At 46.4% G+C, this 21296-nt stretch overlaps 1 protein-coding gene across 2 annotated transcripts in view; it reads left to right on the plus strand.

Moving 5' to 3' along the window:
• NELL2 (neural EGFL like 2) overlaps window positions 1-21296 on the plus strand; it is a 1100394-nt gene that overhangs the window by 1042636 nt on the left and 36462 nt on the right. For both annotated transcript variants that reach the window (XM_069228823.1, XM_069228824.1), the window contains one exon: window positions 14434-14610. In XM_069228823.1, coding sequence (XP_069084924.1) covers window positions 14434-14610 — 177 coding nt within the window. The remainder of the gene's footprint in view (window positions 1-14433; window positions 14611-21296) is intronic.

Raw genomic sequence — 21296 nt, forward strand, 5'->3', positions numbered from 1 at the left:
GGTACAATTCAATTAACATAGACGTTGCAATGCTTTGGGAATGTAGTAAGAATACATCTTTCAAGTCATTACACTTACCCAAATATGGTTTATATTTCAATTGTCTTTATTTTTGGTGGTAAATAGTATGGGGGTACGTGCAAGGGGCTGGGGTGATGGTGGAGGAAGGTCCATGGTAGGGTCCAGTCTCTTGGTATCACAGTTGCATTGTCCAAAGTGGCATAGGAAGGGGAGTAATGGCAGTTCAAGGTGGACAGGGTGACAGAGTGGAACAGAAGGGTGACAATCAGGAGAATCCTATTTCCTGGTGGGGGTCTTGGCAATGTTCTCTGTCTTCTGCCTGGATCACAGGGACCATTTGCGGGGTGGTTCTCCTTCTGCAGGGGGTGGGGTGCTGGTGGACTATTGTTCCCGTGGCGGGGCCTCCTGTCCACTAGCGCCGGCAGAGGTGGAAGGCTGTTCCTCGGTTTGGCTAGTGTCAGGGGCCCTTTGTTGTGCCACTGCCTCCCTCATGGTCTTGCCTATGTCAGCCAGCACCCCTGCTTTGGTGACCAGGATGGTGTAGATTTTTGTGAGGTCGTCCCTGATCCCCAGGTACTGTCCCTCCTGCAGCCGCTGGGTCTCTTGCAACTTTGCCAGTACCGTGCCCATGGTCTCCTGCGAATGGTGGTATGCTCCCATAATGTTTGAGACTGCCTCGTGGAGGGTCGGTTCCCTTGGCCTGTCCTCCCCCTGTCGCACAGCAGTCCTTCCATCTTCCCTGTTGTCCTGTGCCTCTGTCCCTTGAACCGTGTGCCCATTGCCACTGACCCCAGGTCACTGATCTTCCTGTGTTTGTGGGGTTGCCTGGGGTCCCTGTAGTGGTGGACACACTGCTGACTGACGTGTCCTGGTGACAGTGGCATGGGCCCGCTGGGTGGGTGCTGTGGTGGTGTTTCCTGAGGGGGGGAGGCTCTGTGGTGGGTTGGGACAGTGGCAGGGTAACCGACTGTCCAGAGGTCCCTGATGGGCCAGGTTGGTCATCGTGATCCAGGTGTGCAAAGCTGCTGTCATCACTGTGGGCCTCTTCTGTGGGGGTACTGGATGTAGCTGGCACCTCCTCTCTGGTGACGTTGGGTAGTGGTCCTGTTGGCATGCAAATGCATTGTTATTGTATCTGTGTGTGCCATCTTCTGCAATGGGTGTGTTTCCCTTCTATAATTGTGGTTTCCCTGTTGCATTGGCCTTGTGTGATTGCTGATAGTGTGGTCTGGGTGAGTCTCTCTACTGGGCATGCTGTGGTGATTGGTGTCCATGGATTGTGGTTGCATGCAGGGCTTGGTATTGGGATGTGTGGGTTGTGATGGTGGGGTAGATGTGTGGTGATGGGAGTGAGGGTACGGGTGGGGGTATGTGATGGCATGCAGGTAGGGGGGAATAAAGTAGTAAAACAAATTACTTACCAGAATCCAGTCCTCCTGCTACTCCTGCAAGGCCCTCAGGATGCATGATCGCCAAGACTTGCTCCTCCCATGTTGTTTGTTGTGGGGGAGGAGGTGGGGGTCCACCGCCAGTCCCCTGAACAGCAATCTGGTGTCTTCAAACCACAAAATGCACCTTCCCCCCATAGGTCGTTCCACCTCTTCCTTAGGTCATCCCTGGTTCTTGGATGCTGTCCCGTGGCGTTGACCCTGTCAACGATTCTCCGCCATAGCTCCATCTACCTTGCAATGGACGTCTGCTGCACCTATGATCCGAATAGCTGTAGCTCTACCCGGATGATTTCCTCCACCATGACCCTTAGGTCCTCCTCAGAAAACCTGGGGTGTCTTTGAGGTACCATGGATGTGCTGTGCGTGATATGTGTGACATAATGTGTGGGGTGATGGGTTGTGATGTATACTGTGATGTGCGTGGATGGTGTATGAGTGATGGTGTTCTATGCCTCTAATTGGGTGTGTGCTCTTTGCTTGTCTCTCTGAGCTTGGTCTCTTTTTTGGTTGTAAGGGGTTGTGGGTATTGTGGTGTGTGTTTTATAGTGGTGTGAGTGTGTGGTGTGTGTATGTGTGTCAGGCGTGTGTATTTTAAATTGTCCAATGTGGTGTTGTTTTGTAAATGTGTGTGTATTTTGAGCGCGGCGGTGTGTACCGCCAATGGTTTACCACGGTTGAAAGACCGCCACGTTGATTCGTGGGTTGTGATACTGTGGGCATATTCCTGTTGGCGTGACGGTGTGGGTTTTGCTTTCTCCAGTTTATCACTGACCTTTGGTGTGGCGGAATTGTGTGGGTGTCTGTATTGTGGCGGGAATCTCTGTGTGGGTCATATTACCTGTGGTGGATTACTGCCACAGGTATGGTATCTTGGCAGCTGTCGGCACGGCGGTAAGTGGAATTTACCACCAGGGTTGTAATGAGGGCCATAGTAATATGTTTTATATGTCCTGACAGTGAAATACTGCTAAATTTGTTTTTCACTGTTGCAAGGCCTGTCCCTCTCATAGGTTAACACGGGGCTACATTTAAATATGATTAAAGTGTAGATTCCCTTTGGGAGTGGATAGACATGTGGGGTCTCTGAGCTCACAATTTAAAAAAACATCTTTTAGTAAAGTTGACTTTAAGATTGTATGTTTGAAAATACCACTTTTAGAAAGTGAGCATTTTCTTGCTTAAAACATTTTTGTGACTCTGCCTGTTTGTGGATTCCCTGTCTGGGTCAATTTGACAGTTGAGCTGGTTGCACCTCTCACTATACAGTGACACGAAGGGAGCTGGGGTGTAGTATGCATTTTTTGATGAGCCATCTGCTCTAGGAGGGAGGGGAGGAGTGGTCACTCACATTTGAAAGGGCTGTGCCTGCCCTCACACAGTGCCATCTCCCACCCCCTGGTGTGTGTCTGGGGCCTGGCCTGGGAAAGGCAGGATTTCAATCTTACTTCAATGGGCAAAATGGGTATAAGAAGGGCACCCAAAACCACAGACTTTAGAACACTTTTGGAAACCAAGAGGAACCTCTGCCTGGAGAAGAGCTGAAGAGCCGAGGAAGAAGAGCTGCCCTGCCTGTGACTGTGCTTTGTGGAGCTATCCTGCAGTTGCTGCTTCTGCCTGTGCTAGAGGACAAAGACTGGACTTTGTGTGCTTTCCATCTTGTGAAGAACTCTCCAAGGGCTTGATTTAGAGCTTGCCTCCTGTTATTTGAAGTCTCAGGGACAGCAAAGACTTATTTCTGCCAGCACCTGGAGCCTCTACTGAGAGTCCTACTCTGCCAAGTGGTGCCCATCCAGTTCTCGGGGCCCTGACAGGAGAAGCTGGCAGGACAAGAGTGAGAAATCCACGCACAGACCGTTGTGCGGGGAAAAGATCGACGCAACTCCGATCCGTGGCTGAAAACTTGACGCGCCGCCGGCTTTGCGGCTGAAAATCAACGCTCACCTGCGGTGCATCTGGAAGATCGTGGCTGGAGAAACGACGCGCAGCATCGCTGACGGAGGCTGGTGAGATCGCAACCTGTGCTGCTTGGTTTTCGGATCATCGTGTGGCTGAATTTCCAGCGCAAACACCGCTGGGTGTGTAAAAACAATGCATGGCCTGCCCGGACCCGAGAGTGCTGACCAGATAGACGCATCGCTCTCCTGCGGAGAGAAGAAACCATGCACACCGACCTGACTGAAGGAGAAACAACGCAGGGTCTCGCTCGTGAGTAATATTGACGCATCGCAAGCCCTTTTTGACGCACACTCGCCCATGCAGGGCTATTTTTGACACACCCAAGGTACATTTTCACGCTAACAGAGTTAGCATTGTGTTTAAAATTACATGAAGACTCTTTTTGCATTTCTATTGATATTTTGACTTGTGTATGGTGGATTTTTGCCGTTTTACTCTTGTTTTGTTTAGATATATATTTTCTATTTTTCTAAACCTGTGTTGTGTCATTTTGTAGTGTTTTCATTGAGTTACTGTGTGTGTTGGTACAAATACTTTACACCTAGCACTCTGAAGTTAAGCCTGCCTGCTCGTGCCAAGCTACTAAGGGGGAGAGCAGGGGTTAGCTGAGGGTGATTCTCTTTTACCCTGACTAGAGTGAGGGTCCTTGCTTGGACAGGGGGTAACCTGACTGCCAACCAAAGACCCCATTTCTAACAAGTTGTTTTCCAAAAAAGCTTTTGCCTGCCTTTACTCTACTGTTCTGGAGCTTGAACCTCTAAAACATGTTGTAGCTGTACAATTGTTTTTTTTAAAGTGGTCCAAAATGTACTGCCATTCAAGGAATGGAGTGTTGTATGAAAAATTGCAGTTCTCCATTGTGCAAAGGGTAGAAAACAGTGTAGCAACAGATTTTGCAAGAGTTGTTTGCTAATGGCATTATCACTGGTGCTGCCCTAAATCTGGCTGTTCTGCATGACAGTAACCCTGACAATGTTGCCCAAAGGTGAGTTAGCATTGTTTAGCCTAATGTTTGTATTGAAGGTACAGACTCCAGTAGAAACTCCTAAGTATTGGGGAAGAGCTTGCCAAGCCTGAAGATGGCTGCCTCCGAGGTGAGCTCTTTCAGTTGCATCTACTATCCTGAACTATCCTACGCCATTGTGCCACTAATTACTCCCCAAGCTCCTGCCCTACATGTCTAGTGCACCAATAATCCTGTTGCTGTAGAAACGTCTCTTCATATGCTCCTCAGGACATCCTGTGACCTGCTGTCGACTGCCGTGTGGCAGCCCGGACTGCGATGCCTGGTGAGAGGGACCACTCAGTCACTGCCCTTATGTGCACTCACTCGGAGCCCCCTCTATGGGGACTCTGCACCAATATTTTGCAGCCTCTACTGGTGGCCAACGTATTGGTGACTACTGACTTCCTAACCTGCTGCGGCCCTCTGCCCCAGATTTGTCTACTGACAGCCAAAGATATGCACTCTCTGGCCCTCACTGGATGCAGGGGCTTGTCTGGTCTCAGTCCTCCGATTGCATGGTCCCCATGGGGGGAGCGACTGCCTGAGGTCCCGGGAGCTGTAAGACTGCCCATCTAAATTGCTGTGCGCCACAATTTGGCTTGCAGCTCTCCTGACCCGAGATACGAGCCTTCGGAGCCTGATCTGCCCTGGAATGACAGAAATGCAAAATGCCCATTTGGGTGCTCACAGCACTGTTGCATCGGGGACATATTGGTGACCATTCTGCTTTTAGATATTGCAAATCATGGGCTTAGTGATTGTTTTTCAAAGATACTAAGCCCCGATGAAGTTCGCACAGAACGAAAACACGTTGGCGACTACAGGCTATAAATTTGATGTGTGATCTATGACCACGCACAAGATTTGTGCTACGGAAATTCTTTGGGCAATAAAAAGAAATCCTAAAAAGTTCATGGAATGATAGAGAAGCTCTTTCAAAAGGAGTAGAATCAACATTGGGTGCTCCCCATGTATAAGTAATATGGACTCTAACTTTGTGAGTGCTGGACCCCTGTTCAAATGAATCAACTGGAAGGAAGGTCCTAATTGGGAGAGTGAAATGGCTGACCTCCCGGATCTACAGCACCCGATATTTTAAAGTACCTTTAAGTGGTGATTGTAATAGGAGTGACTGTGACAGGGTCTTGGCCAGTGTTTGTAAATTGTTCATTCTGCTCGGAATTCTTGCCTGCTATTTACCGCACCTCCCGGGGCTCACCAAAGATGCCCTGCTGTGCCTGGGGGGGTGGGCCTGTGGTGGGGGATCACCCACCTGGTGAACTATGTTGATGAGGGGCTGAGCCTCTTGCAGTGTACTGTGCCCGAATCATTGGGGGAATCCTGCCTGCATCAACCACAGAGACGGTCCTCTCATTATGACCCCACCCTATCCAGCAGTAAAAGCTGTGAAGCCATTTGCGGAACCCGGAAGACATTACCTCCACACGGAGAGTCGCCTTGAGGCTCAGGACCTGTTTCAGCGCTCGGGCTGGTGTTGCTGCTCTAGAACGGAGTGACTGCAGGCTAGTGGCAGACTTCATAACAGATATTACTCTGGTATATGCGGTGTTGCATTCATGTTTGTACAATATGGATACCTATTCATGTGAACACTGACTTGGCTGCTTTGCTGGTCACGCTTGAGGTCACAGGTTCTGTGTCCTATTATAGCAACTGTTGTCTAGTGCTGCCTCGCCTGTGGCCTGCATTTCTCAGTGGGGGTCTGCTGTCAGGGGGGCCTTATGGAGTTGTGGGTTCAAAACTCCCAGGCTGTGCGAGGAGGATGCAGCTGCACTCCAGGCAGAGGCAGACAACTCTGGGATTCAGTTGAGAAGATTATGCCAAATTTTGACAACCATGCAATTACCCTCACTAAGAACGATGGAATGATAGATGCCCTATAGTATCAGATGGGCAGCATATCAGATGGGCAGCATATCGAGCACGTAGTCAAGCATGCGGAGCGCCTGGATATGGTAGAGAGACAGGTGTAAGAGGCTGCGCATGAACAGGTTTCAACTACGGCAACGCAGAAGCAGATGAAAAAGGCTCTCTCAACACTGCAGACTACGGCAGAAGACTTGGAAGCCCGCTCCCGGCAGAATAATCTTTGCATTGTTGACCTGGCAAAATCAACAAATGTTGGAAACATGGAGATCTTGGAGTGCCTCCTAATGAAGCTGCTAGGGTGTGAGATCTTTTCTGACCTTTTTATGGTGGAGAGGGCACACCGCTCACTTGTCGCACATCCAGTGCCCGACTCCGCCAGATTATTGCTAGGCTGCTCAATTATCGTCATTACGACGCAGTGCTCCACTGCTCCCGCGAGCTACAAACTCTTCGATATGGCGGTACAGAACTCTCCATTTTTCCTGACTTTATATCACTGGTGCAGGAGGCAGGGAGACTGTTTTTCCCCATCAAGTGGAAGCTTCAGGTATTGAAACTCTACAAAGCCATGCTCTGTCCCACCCATCTATGTGCATCCATTGATGGAAAAATCACAATTTTCAGTGACCCTGATCACCGACATTGGACAGTGGCAAGCCAATGGATATCCAAGACTTAGAGGGCCTAAACCGACTTTGACTTGTCCTCTCGCTTAACCATATCATTAATCTTTACATCTCATTTTATGCAGTGTATCATTTGAAATTTGTTGCCACTATTGCTTCTGTTATGCTGCTTGAACACGAAGTGGGGTGGTAGCTCCAGTACTGACTGATGGGCATGTGTATTGGATGTGGAGACAGCCCACATCCAATAGCAGTAGCTTAACCCAAAGGAGTGTTCACACTCCTTTGGACTAGGTTACGGTGCCGCGGGGTGGTAGAGTTGGAACCATGCTTGGCGCATATTTAGGTGTCAGCGTGTAGACGCAGAGTGTATGAATGATTATCAGCTTGCTCGCTGCATGATTGGTAAGTTGTATGCTCCGGATATGGCCCTCCTGCGACTGTAGGTGTACATCCGAAACAGCAAGTGGATATATCTGATGGTGCAGGAGTCAACACTACTAATGCTTGGTGAATGCCAATGTTGAATTTTCTTATGTGGAACTTCAAGGGGTTGAATGACAACAGGAAAATCTGTAAAGTGGTCTCCTATTTTCAGCATCACTTGTCCCCTAATAGCGGGCTACTTACACAAAGGCAAATAAGAAGGGCTTGCCGTGCAGTGGGTTTTCACGTTGCATGCATGTGAAGTCCTTATGTGTACAAGACGTGGCTCTGGCATTAAGATACAGGACATCCACGTGGACACTGAGGGACATTTTGTGGCAGCATGCTACCACACAAAGCACTTCACTGTTTTGCTAGTGGGGGTATATGGGCCCAACTACAATGACCCACAATTCTATCATACATTACATGCCAAATTATCTCACTACAGTGACCTACCACAGAAATGGGGTGGTAATTTTAACTGTGTCCTGTCACCCAACTTGGACCGCGATCGGGCGTGCCTTGGTGCTCTCAGTGACAGCCCATGCTATATTGGCAGTGGCTGAGCATGGCGTCCTGGTGGACATGTGGTGATATCACTCACCGCAGGGCAGGTAGTATACCATTACTCCACTGTGCAAGACATACATACATGCATCAACTACTGGCTTGTGTCCGGGAGCCTGTTATCCAGAGTTCGGCATTGTGATCGCCTGCCTCGAGCATACTGGAGCACTCCCCAGTGTGAATGGTGCTAGAACTCCAGGATCTACGCCTTGTGCTTTCTGCTGCTGTTTCTCGCAATATTCACTGATGGGCGCTGTGTTCCGTGAGGAACTGGCCAAGGCATTTGACAAATACTTAAGTACCAATGTATGCTTGGTAGAAAAAAATTGCCACTATCTGTGAGGCCCTTAAGGTCTGTGTCCACGGAATCCCCATTTCCTAACATGCCGGAGTTCTTCACTTGTTTCGGGGAATATTGGCGTGGTTAGAAGTGGATTTAGCTGAGTTGAGGCATGCTCATAGGAAGACAGCGTAGCAGAAACTGCTGGGGGATATCAAAGCTAAAACTAGGGGAATACCACAAGCTACCCAAGAGTGAAATCACACATCTAGGTAAATACGTGACAGCTAGAATCTATTTGAAAGGCGAGCAGCCAGGTGCTGCAATAGCAGCCTTCGTTCGGCCTAACTGCAAGGACAGTGAAATATTAACTATTGTCGACGAGCCGGATGTACCCTACATAGGCTTGACCAGGTGGCGATCTGTTTTGCCGATATTATTCTGACCTCTATACCTCCCAAATTTTATATGACAAACAGGCCATGAAAAACTAACTTACATCACCATGAAGTGGCTGACAGATGCTCACAAGGAATAGCTCAGGGTGCCACTTTGCCCTTCTGAAATCGTTGCTGTGCAGAACGAGAGGGCCCCAGGCACCGACGAACTGACAGTGGCCTTCGACAAGACCTATCAGGACAGGCTTGTGCTTCATCTGGTCAGCCTGTTTGGGGTGATTGTACACAATGGACGTGTGCCCACTGACTAGTTTGAAAGCACTGCTGGTTGCCCTGCTTAAATCGGGTAACCCAGCTGGTCATTGTTTATCCTACCATCCATTGTCACTCTTAAATACATATACAAAGATCGTTGTGGAAGTTTTAGCTAACCCACTGGCATCCCTGCTCCCTACTATCATAGGTCTGGAACAGTTCAGCATTATACCTAGTTGATCTTTCATATGCAACCTCCGCACCCTCTTTGGTGTGACCTCCTGCATTGTTCCAGATGTGCACGCTGCAGCAGTTTTTTTTAGATGCAGAGAAGGCCTTCAGCTCTACCATGCCTACCACGGATTACGCTCTCCACATTATAATCTCATAGTGTCCACCTATGCGGATGATACACTTCTACACATTCGGGACCCTGAACATAAGGTTTTGCTGGTCCTCAGAGAGGTCGTCCTGGAGAACATTTGAGATTGTGCATCAATTGGGACAAATCCCTCATATTCCCTTCTACCACCGCCACAACACTAATACAAATGGAGTTCCTGCTGGGATGGACAACAGAACCGGTGCCCTTCTTGGGTATTCAGATTCACACTGAACTGGACGTGGTGATACGAATAATCTATGGAAAGGCAATACATCGTACTACTGAAGCTATAGATCGCTGGGTCTGCCTTTCCCTCTTACTATCAGGCTGCATAGCCATCATGAAGATGGTGGTGCTACCTCAATTTCTATTCTTGTTTGCAAATATCCCAATATTGCTTCCAAAGTGATGTCTTCCGCTCGTTACATGTTCTACTGAGGCATCTGGCGTGGGCCAGCAAGCAGCTGCAAGTATGATGAGATACGGTCACTCTACCATACACGATATCGGGACTTAATGCCCCGGATCTTGAAGCTTAATTTAGAACAGCGCAATGAATGTTTTCTCACGAATGGCTCCATGGCCTGGCAGACCTACCCCTTCTTTGGCTGGAAAGAGATGCGGCATCCTCCTTGTCGCTATCCCAGTTTTTATTCAGCCGTCCAGTATGTTGTTTGTTTTCATGTCCTAGACTTCATAGGCACTACGCAATGCCTCTGGAAGAAATTGATGGATTTACACTCCAGGCCTCTACTATACTACCCGCGGCTCCCTTTGGAGTGGTGTGTTTGGTTTCCGTTGGAACGAGAAAATGTTGCTGCAACAGCATTTCGTAGGCTTGGGATACAGTGAATGGGTGACTTCTTTGGAAATGTAGTCTTAAGCGACTTAGGTTAGCTCACAATGCGACACACCAACAACACAAGCACAGTTTCTCTATTATTGAGCGTGTCACACAAGCAGACCTTATTGGATGACACAGTCGCAGAACTATTAGAAATACCTGCTCTCACATGTTACTAACGTGAGTGGTTGCAACGTTATATGCTTTCTCACTGGAGGCACAGCAGCCTGGTATAACCAATGCTCACCGTGACTGGCAAGAGGATCTGGGCATAGACTATAGAGACATACAATGGGTTTACTGTTGTTCTGTAATCTGCACTGTCATTAAATAAACGCCATCAAGTGCCTTCAAGTACCTCAAACAGGTACATTACATCCTGGTATCCTGGTCTGATTATACCGCTACAGCTTACGCAATGATTCCAGCTGCTCACATTGTGGGATAATGAGGCTGGTTTCATACAAGTAGAATGGCATTGCCCTGGAGTACAGCACTTTTGACTTGAGATAATCCAGGTCCTGGGGAAATCACAGGGGAGGCAGCACCCCATGCACCACTGACAGCCCTGCTGGTATATGATAGAGACGTCCAGAAGGACTGGCGGTGATATGTGGCCATAGGCCCAATACTGGTGCGACGTAGGGTAGCGATGCACCGGATGAAGGGTCCCCTCTCTGATGTGAAAGAGTGACACACTTACATGACCCACTGTAAAACCCACTCAGATGCTTATCATGATCTTAAACCATTATGCAGCCACCCAAAAGTTATCTGGGGCCAATACCAGGAGTACCTAGCACGTGTATAGAACAATCTTGTAAACGAAGAGATGAATGATGTCATATGAAAAGACCCGTGCTATAGTCTCGCCTGCCTAATAGTTAGCTGAGGATTGTTGTACTTGTTGTGAGCCGCGGATTGCGCGGACTACGCGGACCAAGAGTAATTTTGCCTGTTTCTTGTATTAACCATGAAAATACCAAAATATGTTCTGTATTGAACCCCTCTGGCAACTGTGGAACAAACATATAGATCTGTGTTGGTTACGCCTGTGATTGCTGTCGTAAGCACACCTCTGCACTCAATTCAATATGACCTACTACCTGCTAGTCATGTATGACCTACTGCCTGCTAGGAATGCACCTATAATGAATCTCCATTTGTTTAATGTGCCCGAACTGGGCCGGAATTGTTATTATGCATTGCCTGATTGTTAATGTAACCAAAAGGAAAATAGTTATAAAAAATAACAAAAAAACTTTTACGTGTAAGTAACAGCACAGAGGTCAGACATGCAACATATGTATGTTTGTGGTAAAGTACACAAGTTATTGGTAAGCATACCAGGCAATATATAACGCCTTACCCCTTGCTTGCACCTGCTTTCACCTGGCGTTAGGCTTTGCAGCAAAATCAGATAATTTAAATTAGTGGTTCTGGCTTTTGCCAAAACCTAAGGTTTGCATTGTTCTGACCTAGGCATGAATCCCTTGCACACATCAACAGTTGTATGGTACAAAGGGGTTTGGTGCAGTCTGAGTGTCAACGTTCAGTGTAAAACAACTTTTACGTGGCGAAGTTAAAACTGATGCTGCTGTTTTCGTTATTTGGCAATACTTTGTGATGCCTTGCAATGCGCAAGCTCCAGCACAAAACGTAATAAATCTGGTCCTTGTTTTTCTCTATAAACCTACGACGCCTCGTCAGGGGTAGTAAGCTCTATATAAATACGATTACAATACGATTACATGCATGTTTAGACGGGAGTAACCAAAAATAGGAAAACTCCAAAGAACATTGAGTAGCGGAAACTCGAACAAACACCAATGAATATCACACAATAGCTAGGTCATTTGCCATTATACACTAATTGCAACGCAGTAAAATTTAAATGCATTTTCAGGAGAGGACTCCGATTTATAGTAGTCAAAAACATTGCATATCGGTGTTACAGCTGTCAACTTCACAATTCCATGCAGTGGTTCTCTGCGCTTTTCCCACTAGGCCCACGCAACCCAAGGTGATGCAATATTTTTGGAGTTGACAGTCTGCAATCTAAATAGTTCTGTAAGGCAGCATTCACGACAAAACAATGATTTGCATGACAAGTTTCCAACTTAGCATTTTTGGTGAGAACATTTTTAACAAAATGTCATTTTTGGGGACTATTAGCACTCTACTGTTCAAAACTTGGCTAGTTTCATAAAGTTCCTAATAGCCCAACTTTGGAGGTGCTAGATGTGTCTAAACATAGGTTTGGCCATATCACTTTTCTATGAAACTAAAAACACGGAGCAATGTGATGCTGCAATATTGCTGTTGTTAAAGTTAATAAGAAGTAAGTGGGGTATTTAGGGCTTTGAGAGCGTTCTGGAGTGAGGGAACTGGTGTATGTGACACCCGCTGTGCATTTAGGGTGGGGGAAGCACCATTTTGCTCAGGGGGCCTCACTGGACTCCGTGGGACACCTGGTGACTCGTCTGCTCCTGGATTTCCGGATTATAGAGACATTCAAAGTGATGGCTGCCCCGCCCTGCATAAGGTGGGCCAACTATCTTTAGATTTCCCTACCTCAGATCACCATGCTGTCCCGATCATCGTCGCACGCGCAGGCAGAAACTTCCTTGCCCATTATTTAGACCAAGGTGGGTCGAAATGTCGCTCCAAGTAAAGTCTGCGTAACTTCTAGTGAAGTTCGAGGAAATATTAGTTTGTTTCAATACGTACTATGAAACCGCTAACATAGGGCAACATTGTAGTTCTTCGTTTTTTAAATAAAGTTTCATCATGGATGAAGTTTAATTTGAAAGACTCTTTCACTTAGAACAAGTTCTGTTTGTTTCTTGTACTTTTTTGCAATGGGTTACAGTCTGTTTTTATCACTTATCATGATGCAAACATCGTTACTTAATATAAAGTAAAGCAGAACCTCAATGACCTACTCTTAATGTGAAAGCAGCAAAATGTATTTGTAATTGTTGTGCAGCATTGTAACCTCTGCGTAACATATTCGATTTTCGACTTCAAGAGTTGCAGAGCAAGGGTGGCAAAATTAGTGAGTCCAGAATAAACAGTTCCTAATGGGAGGTCAATCCCTGTATTATGCAAATTGTCTCTGGAACGGGGAATAACTACGCAGACCCAGATAAACCTCTTTTTTCACTTACAGATTTCCGATTTCTAAGACATTTCATTTCTATTTGCCACCTGCTCTGAGAAGGTCTGAGCAATTGATAAATGGGAGCGAGTGGTAAATGTGGGAACTTTGACCATGTGCAGCAGAGGCTGTTGGCTGGAAGGGTGTCAGCAGCAGACTATGGGCCAGCAAGGCACACAGTAATGTAAAACAGGATCAGGCAGAGGTTGGGCTGCACTTGTGCCTGCAGCCCCTGCTCCATGCACATGCGATTTTACTGGTTGGCATTCTGTCTTGTAAAGCTGTTCCCGCAACTGGTAGTCTCTTGTAATAATGTTACTTTGTGCAGCAACATTGCCTCGAAGAAAATGGAGTACTATTCCAGTAAAAATAACTATGCCTGTACAAAATTTAAACTTTTACCACTGTGTGTGTGTCCTTGGAGTTCAGCACACATGTAAAGATTAAAAAGTTTGGAGACCAAACATTTTTCTACTTTAAGTCTGCCTCAGTGAGGTGTCTTTTGGATGCCAAACCCTGTCAGCTAATAGATAGGACTTTGCGTCAAAGTGAGGTAGCTTGAGAATGGCCATGTAGCACCCATTGGACACCCCTTGAAGCAATGTAGCACAAAGTAGTGGGTAGCGCTAGTATGTATTGCTCTAGGCAACTTTCCAGCACAAATAAAGTGGTTTGCGTCACTTTAGGTCACTGCACCTGCGCGAAGTATTGCCAAATCTTGCTCCAGATGTCAATATAGAAATTTAATGACACATCTTGCTGGTTTCTGGAGTTAGCACTGGCAGCTTTAAGATCCCAACTGTGATGTTACTGTATAAATATTTTGGATGCACAGTAATTCATCCTGAGTACGAGTTCAGGAATATCAGGAAAGCCAAAACCTCTACATACACAGTTATCCTGTAAGAAGTATAAAACATTTTAGCTTTTTTAGTAAATTTTCTATTTTACAGAAACTGATAACTTTTAAATGCACAGGAAGGGAGAAGCAAAGTAAAAGTACATTTTTAAGTTAACTTCACAATTACAGTAAGTTTCAGTCTACTCCAAGATATGTCATCAAATCTAACAACTAATGTCATCTATTGTATGAACTGTAATTCTCATAATTCAAAAGTTAATGTTTCATAACATGTACGCTTATTCTATTCTCCTAAAAATTTAGACTGGTCTTGTCATGTGTCGGAGGATGGTCTGTGACTGTGAGAATCCAACAGTAGACCTGTTTTGTTGTCCAGAATGTGATCCTAGGCTCAGTAGTCAGTGCCTACATCAAAGTGGAGGACTTATATACAACAGTGGTGACACATGGTTGCAAGAGTGTCAGCAGTGTCGCTGTTTGGTACGTATTGCACAAAGAATAATATTTTGAACCATCAAGCTGGAAAGGGCTAATCATTTTGGTATTGGGTTGCTTCTTAAAAATGTATGGTACTTCTTGAGTATTAAAACACCATAAGTACTTGGGTCTGATTGTTGTATTTTTGAGATTTGATATCGTGTTTCTAATTCCACCTCAAAATTATCTATGAAAATCATATCCTGCCTAAATACATCTCTTCACTTCAACACTGAATTCAATGTCGAAAAAAGCCTTTAGAATTTCCTATTAATGCAAGGAAAAGTGGTGACAACAAAGAATATGATTGAAAAAAGACACAAAAAGGATAAGAGATTAACAGAAAACATTGTAAACAAAGCTGACCTAAAGGCACATACATGCATATGTGCATACACACAACACACAGACAGCTCATCACATCAGCCAAAGTATAGGATTATACCAACAACACTAATGGTACTACCAGCAGAATGCTTTTCAAAAGAATCAAGTACTGCATCAACCTCCTGCCGGACCCACCTATTCCTCACTCCACAGAAAAGTGCAGTGCCACCAACCTCTTCTTTACTGAAAAAAATACATAACATCCAACTGCAAATCGAGAACACCAATCCTACCTCATTCTCTTATGCCCACCCTTCAACATAGAAACCTGCAATTGCCATACCACCCAAGACAGAATCATTATTTGCCAAGAATAACAAACATGAAACAGTACGAACTTGGCTTAATGACATGACCTCGAAAGCTTGGAACCCTAAATTTGACTGACTAACTGATTGTAAGTCATTTGGATTCACCTTGGATGCCAGACTCACCTTCAAGAACACATTGCCCAAAAAACAAAAACATACAAAACTCACCTTCAATTAACATATTGCCCAAAAAATAAATAAATAAATAAATACAAGGGACTACCAGCACTCTCTTCTAAACAAGACCCCAGGATCTACTTAATGCGTGACCACACAGCTGACGTGCACAGCAGGTGCTCCACTGGTGCATTGAAGGTGTGCCAAAGACAAGCCCATCTGCACCCATCCACGCCTTGACCACTCCTAGCTCCAGGACCCCTGGATCTACAGCCTGCCACCAGTACTCCTCCGATGAGCTTCAGAACCTCGAACCCAAGACCCGAGACACCAACTGCAGCACCACCTCACTGCACTCCACAGAAGGACTCTTCATGTGCCACCACTGCCATTTTTTCTGCTATGCAAGAACGCCTAAGAACACAATGCAGCAGACACCCAACCAGAGACCACAGCTCTACTGCTGCACTGTGCTCAACGTGCAATCCCTCTGCAGGTACGCTATGGAAATCTTGGACACCATAACTACCCTCACCCCTGATGTAAAGTTCATCACTGAAAAATGGCTCACCCCAGGTCCGCACCCGACATTGCCACCGCAATACTTCCCTGGATACAAGATGATCCACTGCGACTGCCCCAAAGACATGGCAGAGGCATCACTATCATCTACAAGGACTCCCTCAGCTGCACTGCCTCAGACAACAACACTACACCAATCATGGAACACCTCAACTTCCAGATCAAACTTGACGTCAAAAGCAATACCAGATGAACCCTCGACTACAGAGACCCTGGTCCCCGCAACAGTTTCTGCAACTCTATCCCTGACTTCATCACCCCCTGACAATTGACTCCAACCACTACATGTTCCTGGGAGACCTAAACTTCTACACAGAAGACCCTAATGACACCAATTCCACAACATTTCCTGAAAACCTGACCATCATCAGCCTCTCACAACTGGTCACCACCCCCAAACACTGTGCCCTTTTTTCCTTCCAATGGCAGAGTCAAATTCTCCCACACCATCAAGATGACCTGGGCAGACCACTGCATCATCCACTTCACAATCCTCTGCTGAACATAGCAATGAGCGTGGCTCTTTAAAAAAAAAAAAGATTGTTGACATATATTCAACCTTCCCTAAACAGTCCTACGGCCCCCAGGAGGGGAGCGGACCAGGTGACACGGACACAGTCAGCCTAGCGAGGATTCCGGCTCTGTCCACAGGAACAACGTTGAATCTGTTAACTACTCTTAAATCTGGATCCCCTCTAGACCCTGCTCCTCCTTCTATCTTAGTCCACGGAGCATCTACCATTGTTCCCATCCTGACAGATTTATTAAATCTATCATTGACTTGTAGCTCCTTGCCACCTCAGGGGAAGCATACAATTGTAAAGCTGCTGCTCAAAAAGCCCAATCTGGACTCAGCAGTACTGAACAACTATAGGCCGATTTCCATGCTACCTACTGTCGCAAAAATTCTGGAAAAGCATGTTAATACCCATCTTTCTACGTTTCTGGAACATAACCAGATTCTTCACCCCTCTCAGATGGGCTTTAGGCCCTCCCACAGTACTGAGTCAGCTTTGTTGGGAATGACAGAAGAAGTCAGAAAACAAATGGATCAGGGTAAGGCCTCCGCGGTGGTGCTGCTCTATTTGAGCGCTGCCTTTGATACCGTTGACCACAGTATTTTACTTTACAGATTGAAGGAAATTGGAATCACCGGAAATGCCCTGAAATGGTTTACAGATTTTTTGGATGGAAGAACCTTTCAGGTTCTCGATTGTTCTTTTCTGTCAGACAGCTTTAAGAGCCTTTGGGAAGTCCCGCAGGGCTCATCATTGAGCCCCACGCTTTTCAATGTCTATATGAGTCCACTGGCAAGAATAGTAGAACCCTTTGGTCTCTTGTTGGTGTCCTAAGCTGACGATACCCAGCTTGTAGTCTCCTTTTCATCCTTTCACGAGTATTTTGAATCGCAGCTGGCCCCATGCCTACGATCGGTCTCAAACTGGATAGCGGAGTGCAAGCTCAAACTTAATGGAGATAAAACAGAGGTCCTGATCATGGGACATCATTCACTACCGTCTCAAGTAACACCTATCCTGGACTCACTAGGTGACCTTCCACCCCCTAAGGATCAGGTTAAGAGCCTTGGTGTATGGTTAGACCCTTGGCTCACAATGGACTATCAGGCTAAGAAAATATCTTCCATTTGTGTCAGGATACTCAGACTTCTTAGAAAAATCTTTAAAGTCCTCCCATTTATTGCTAAGAGGATTATTGTACAAGCAGTAATTACCTCACGGCTGGACTATGGTAATGCCCTGTTCCTGGGCTTACCAGTCTATACTAAGAAGAAGCTGCAGGTGATTCAGAACACAGCAGCGCGCCTCCTCTTCAATTTGCCTAGACATCAGTCGGCTAAACCGGCCCTCATGGCTCTTCACTGGCTTCCCATGGAGAAAAGACTAAAGTTCAAGACTCCATGTTATTTCCACAGAGCTCTGTATGCTAGGGGTCCCCCACTATTACACTCCTTAGCCACTTTTTATGAGCCCACTAGATGCCTGAGGTCTTCCTCAGCAGCATTAGCAGTGATACCGCCGATAAAGAAAGTTAGATGGGGTGGAAGATCCATGTCTTTTCTTGGTGCTAAGCTTTGGAACTCTCTTCCTCTTTCTCTTCAGCAAACGAGTCATGAACTATCATTCCGTTGTCTCTTAATAACCTGGTTGTTTTAACACTTGCACCTTTTGCCTATCTGAAGGAGTTTTTCGCTTCAAATCGCTGGGAAGCCTGAGGGCAGCTATGTGCTATATAAATCACACGTAACATAACATAACATAACAACAGCCAGCCAGAAGCCCAGACTGTACCCCTCACCCACCCTTGCTGTACCTGAAACAAAGTCAGGGAACCCATCTGGATCACAACCCCATCCCCTCAGGCTCCCTCGATAATGGTGTCCAAAACTTCACCAACTGGATTTCCTCAGCCACCAACATCATCGCCTCCAAGCAGGCCAAGTGGTTACACCCCAGAGCTACTTTCCCTCAAACGTCACTGCAAGAAACTGGAGAGACACTGGTACACCAACAAGACCCCCACCAACCCTAACTCCTTCAGATCTGCCCTAAACAGCTACAACCACCATCTCAGGGAGACCAAGAAAAAACCCTCACCTCCCGCATCGAGGTGAGCACTAACCGCACCAAGGACATTTTCAGCATTGTCAGAACATTCTCCTGCCCCTCTGCCACAGACAACACAATCTGCCCCCCAAACCCCCTGTGACACTCTAGCAGACTACTTTCATCACAAGATCTTTGATATCTGCAGTAAATTCGACCCCCAACCCACCGACCTCAACCACCTCGGCCACCAAACCAACACCTCCCACCCACACTGGATCACTGACTGGAGGCTGCTCTCTACCAACGACACCATCTCCATCATGAACCCCAACCACTCCAGATAACCCATGGACCATTGCTCACATCACATCTACAACCTAGGAAGGGAAGTAATCGTAAGCTCCCTTACAGAAATCGTCAACACTTCCATCACCACAGCCACATTCCTTAAAGGTTGGAAGCACGCCAAGATCAAGCCCCTCCTGAAGAAACCCTCAGCCAACCCCAATGAACCCAAAAACTACTGCTTCAACTTGCTTCTCCCTTTCCCCACCAAATCATGCAAAAAGCCATCTACCACCAGCTCACAGACTATCTCAAAGAAAACAACCTGCTTGATCCTTCCCAGTCTGGTTCCTGGCCGAATCACAGCTCCAAGACTGCCCTGATTGCAGCAATGGACAACATCAGATGCCCCCTCGACCTAGGTGGAACAGCTGCCCTCATCCTACGTGACCTATCAACAGCCTTTGATACAGTCTCTCACCTCATTCTCATCACCAGACTCCATCACAATGGCATCAAAGGCAATTCACTTAACTGGATCTCCTCCTTCCTCTCAGGTCGAACACAAAGAATCTACCACCCTTCACCTCTGCACCTAAATACATCATCTGTAGCATTCTCTAGGGCTCCTCCCTCAGCCTCACCCTCTTCGGCACCTACATGACACCACTAACAGACATTGCTCACACCCACGGGTTCAACATCGTCTCCTAGGACGATGAGACTCAGCTCATCCAGTCCCTCACAGAAGATGCCTGCACCACAAGGGCCAACTTCTGAAACACCATGACCGACATCACCTCCTGGATGAAGTCAAATGCCTTAAACTCAACTCGGACAAAACAGAGGTCATCATCTTCAGGAACAGACCCTCCCCTTGGAATGACAATGAAGCAATAGGTTAACAACATTACTTTGGCCTGCTTCCACACTCTCCGTATGCTCAGCAAGATCTTCCAATGGATCCCCATCTCAAACAGGAAGACAGTCACCCAGGCCCTCATCTCCAGCCATCTCGACTATGGCAATGCACTGTACACTGAAACCACCAAACAGCTCCTGAACCGACTCCAGACCTTCCAGAACTCAGCAGCAAGGCTCATCTTTAATCTCCCCAGAAGAACCAGCATCGACCATCACCTAAGTAACATCCACTGGCTCCCCGTACAGGAAGGATGCCTCTTCAAGCTCCTCACGCACATCCACAAGCCCCTCCAGCAATCCAGCCCTGCCTACATAAAGAACCCTCTGACATTCCACCAACCAACCAACCAGAGAGCTCCACCCTCACTCTGGCCCACATCTCCTGCATCCACCGTGACTGTTATGGAGGGTGCTCCTTCTCCTACCTCACCTCCAGGTCCTGGAACAACCTCCCTCTATACCTGAGCACCTCCCCATCTCTTAAGGACTTCAGGAAGCATCTCAAGAAGCAGCTTAAGACCTGGCTCTTCAACCGCCATCGCCCTCCAACCTAGGCTCATAGACCCCATCAGTGCCTGAAGACCCCCCAAGGGTGACAAGTCACGCTTTACAAGACCCACTGGTTAATTGATTGATTGAGAAAGTGAAACTATTTTATAAAGTGACTTCAGAACTGTTGCTCAAGCACTCATGCACTTATGCTCTTGTGTCTGGATGGTGGTAACAACCTGCTCCATGGCCCCCCCAAACTCCACACTAGCAGACATTAAGGGCATCCTACATGCTGCAGCATGTCTCATCCAGGGCCTGAAGAAATAGGATCATATCACTCCATCCTAATGGAACTCCAGTGGCCCACCTTGCCCAAACCAATAATATACAAAACTAGCTCATTACTTACAAACCCGATCACATACAGCACCACTGGGTACCTTGCAGACAAGCTCACCATCTTTGGTGGTTTGCGACACACCCACAACCAGGGCACTATTAGATTGCAGAATTAGATGTGTGAAAAAGAACAAAACACAGGAAACAGGCCTTTTAAGTCTATGCAGAGTTCAAAATACACCTCTTTAAAGCACACTACATTAATTACATTAGCTGCCCACAAACCAGCTAACTCCCCTAACCCTTGTTGGTTTCATGCTTTTCTTTAACCCTGTGCTAGGATGTGCTATAGAAATACCACATATGTACTTATGTGCATATATACATACATACATAAATACATACATACAGGGAGTGCAGAATTATTAGGCAAGTTGTATTTTTGAGGATTAATTTTATTATTGAACAACAACCATGTTCTCAATGAACCCAAAAAACTCATTAATATCAAAGCTGAATATTTTTGGAAGTAGTTTTTAGTTTGTTTTTAGTTTTAGCTATGTTAGGGGGATATCTGTGTGTGCAGGTGACTATTACTGTGCATAATTATTAGGCAACTTAACAAAAAAAAATATATACCCATTTCAATTATTTAATATTACGAGTGAAACCAATATAACATCTC

Source organism: Pleurodeles waltl, chromosome 4_1 (assembly GCF_031143425.1).
Source record: "Pleurodeles waltl isolate 20211129_DDA chromosome 4_1, aPleWal1.hap1.20221129, whole genome shotgun sequence".
Lineage (NCBI taxonomy): Eukaryota > Metazoa > Chordata > Amphibia > Caudata > Salamandridae > Pleurodeles > Pleurodeles waltl.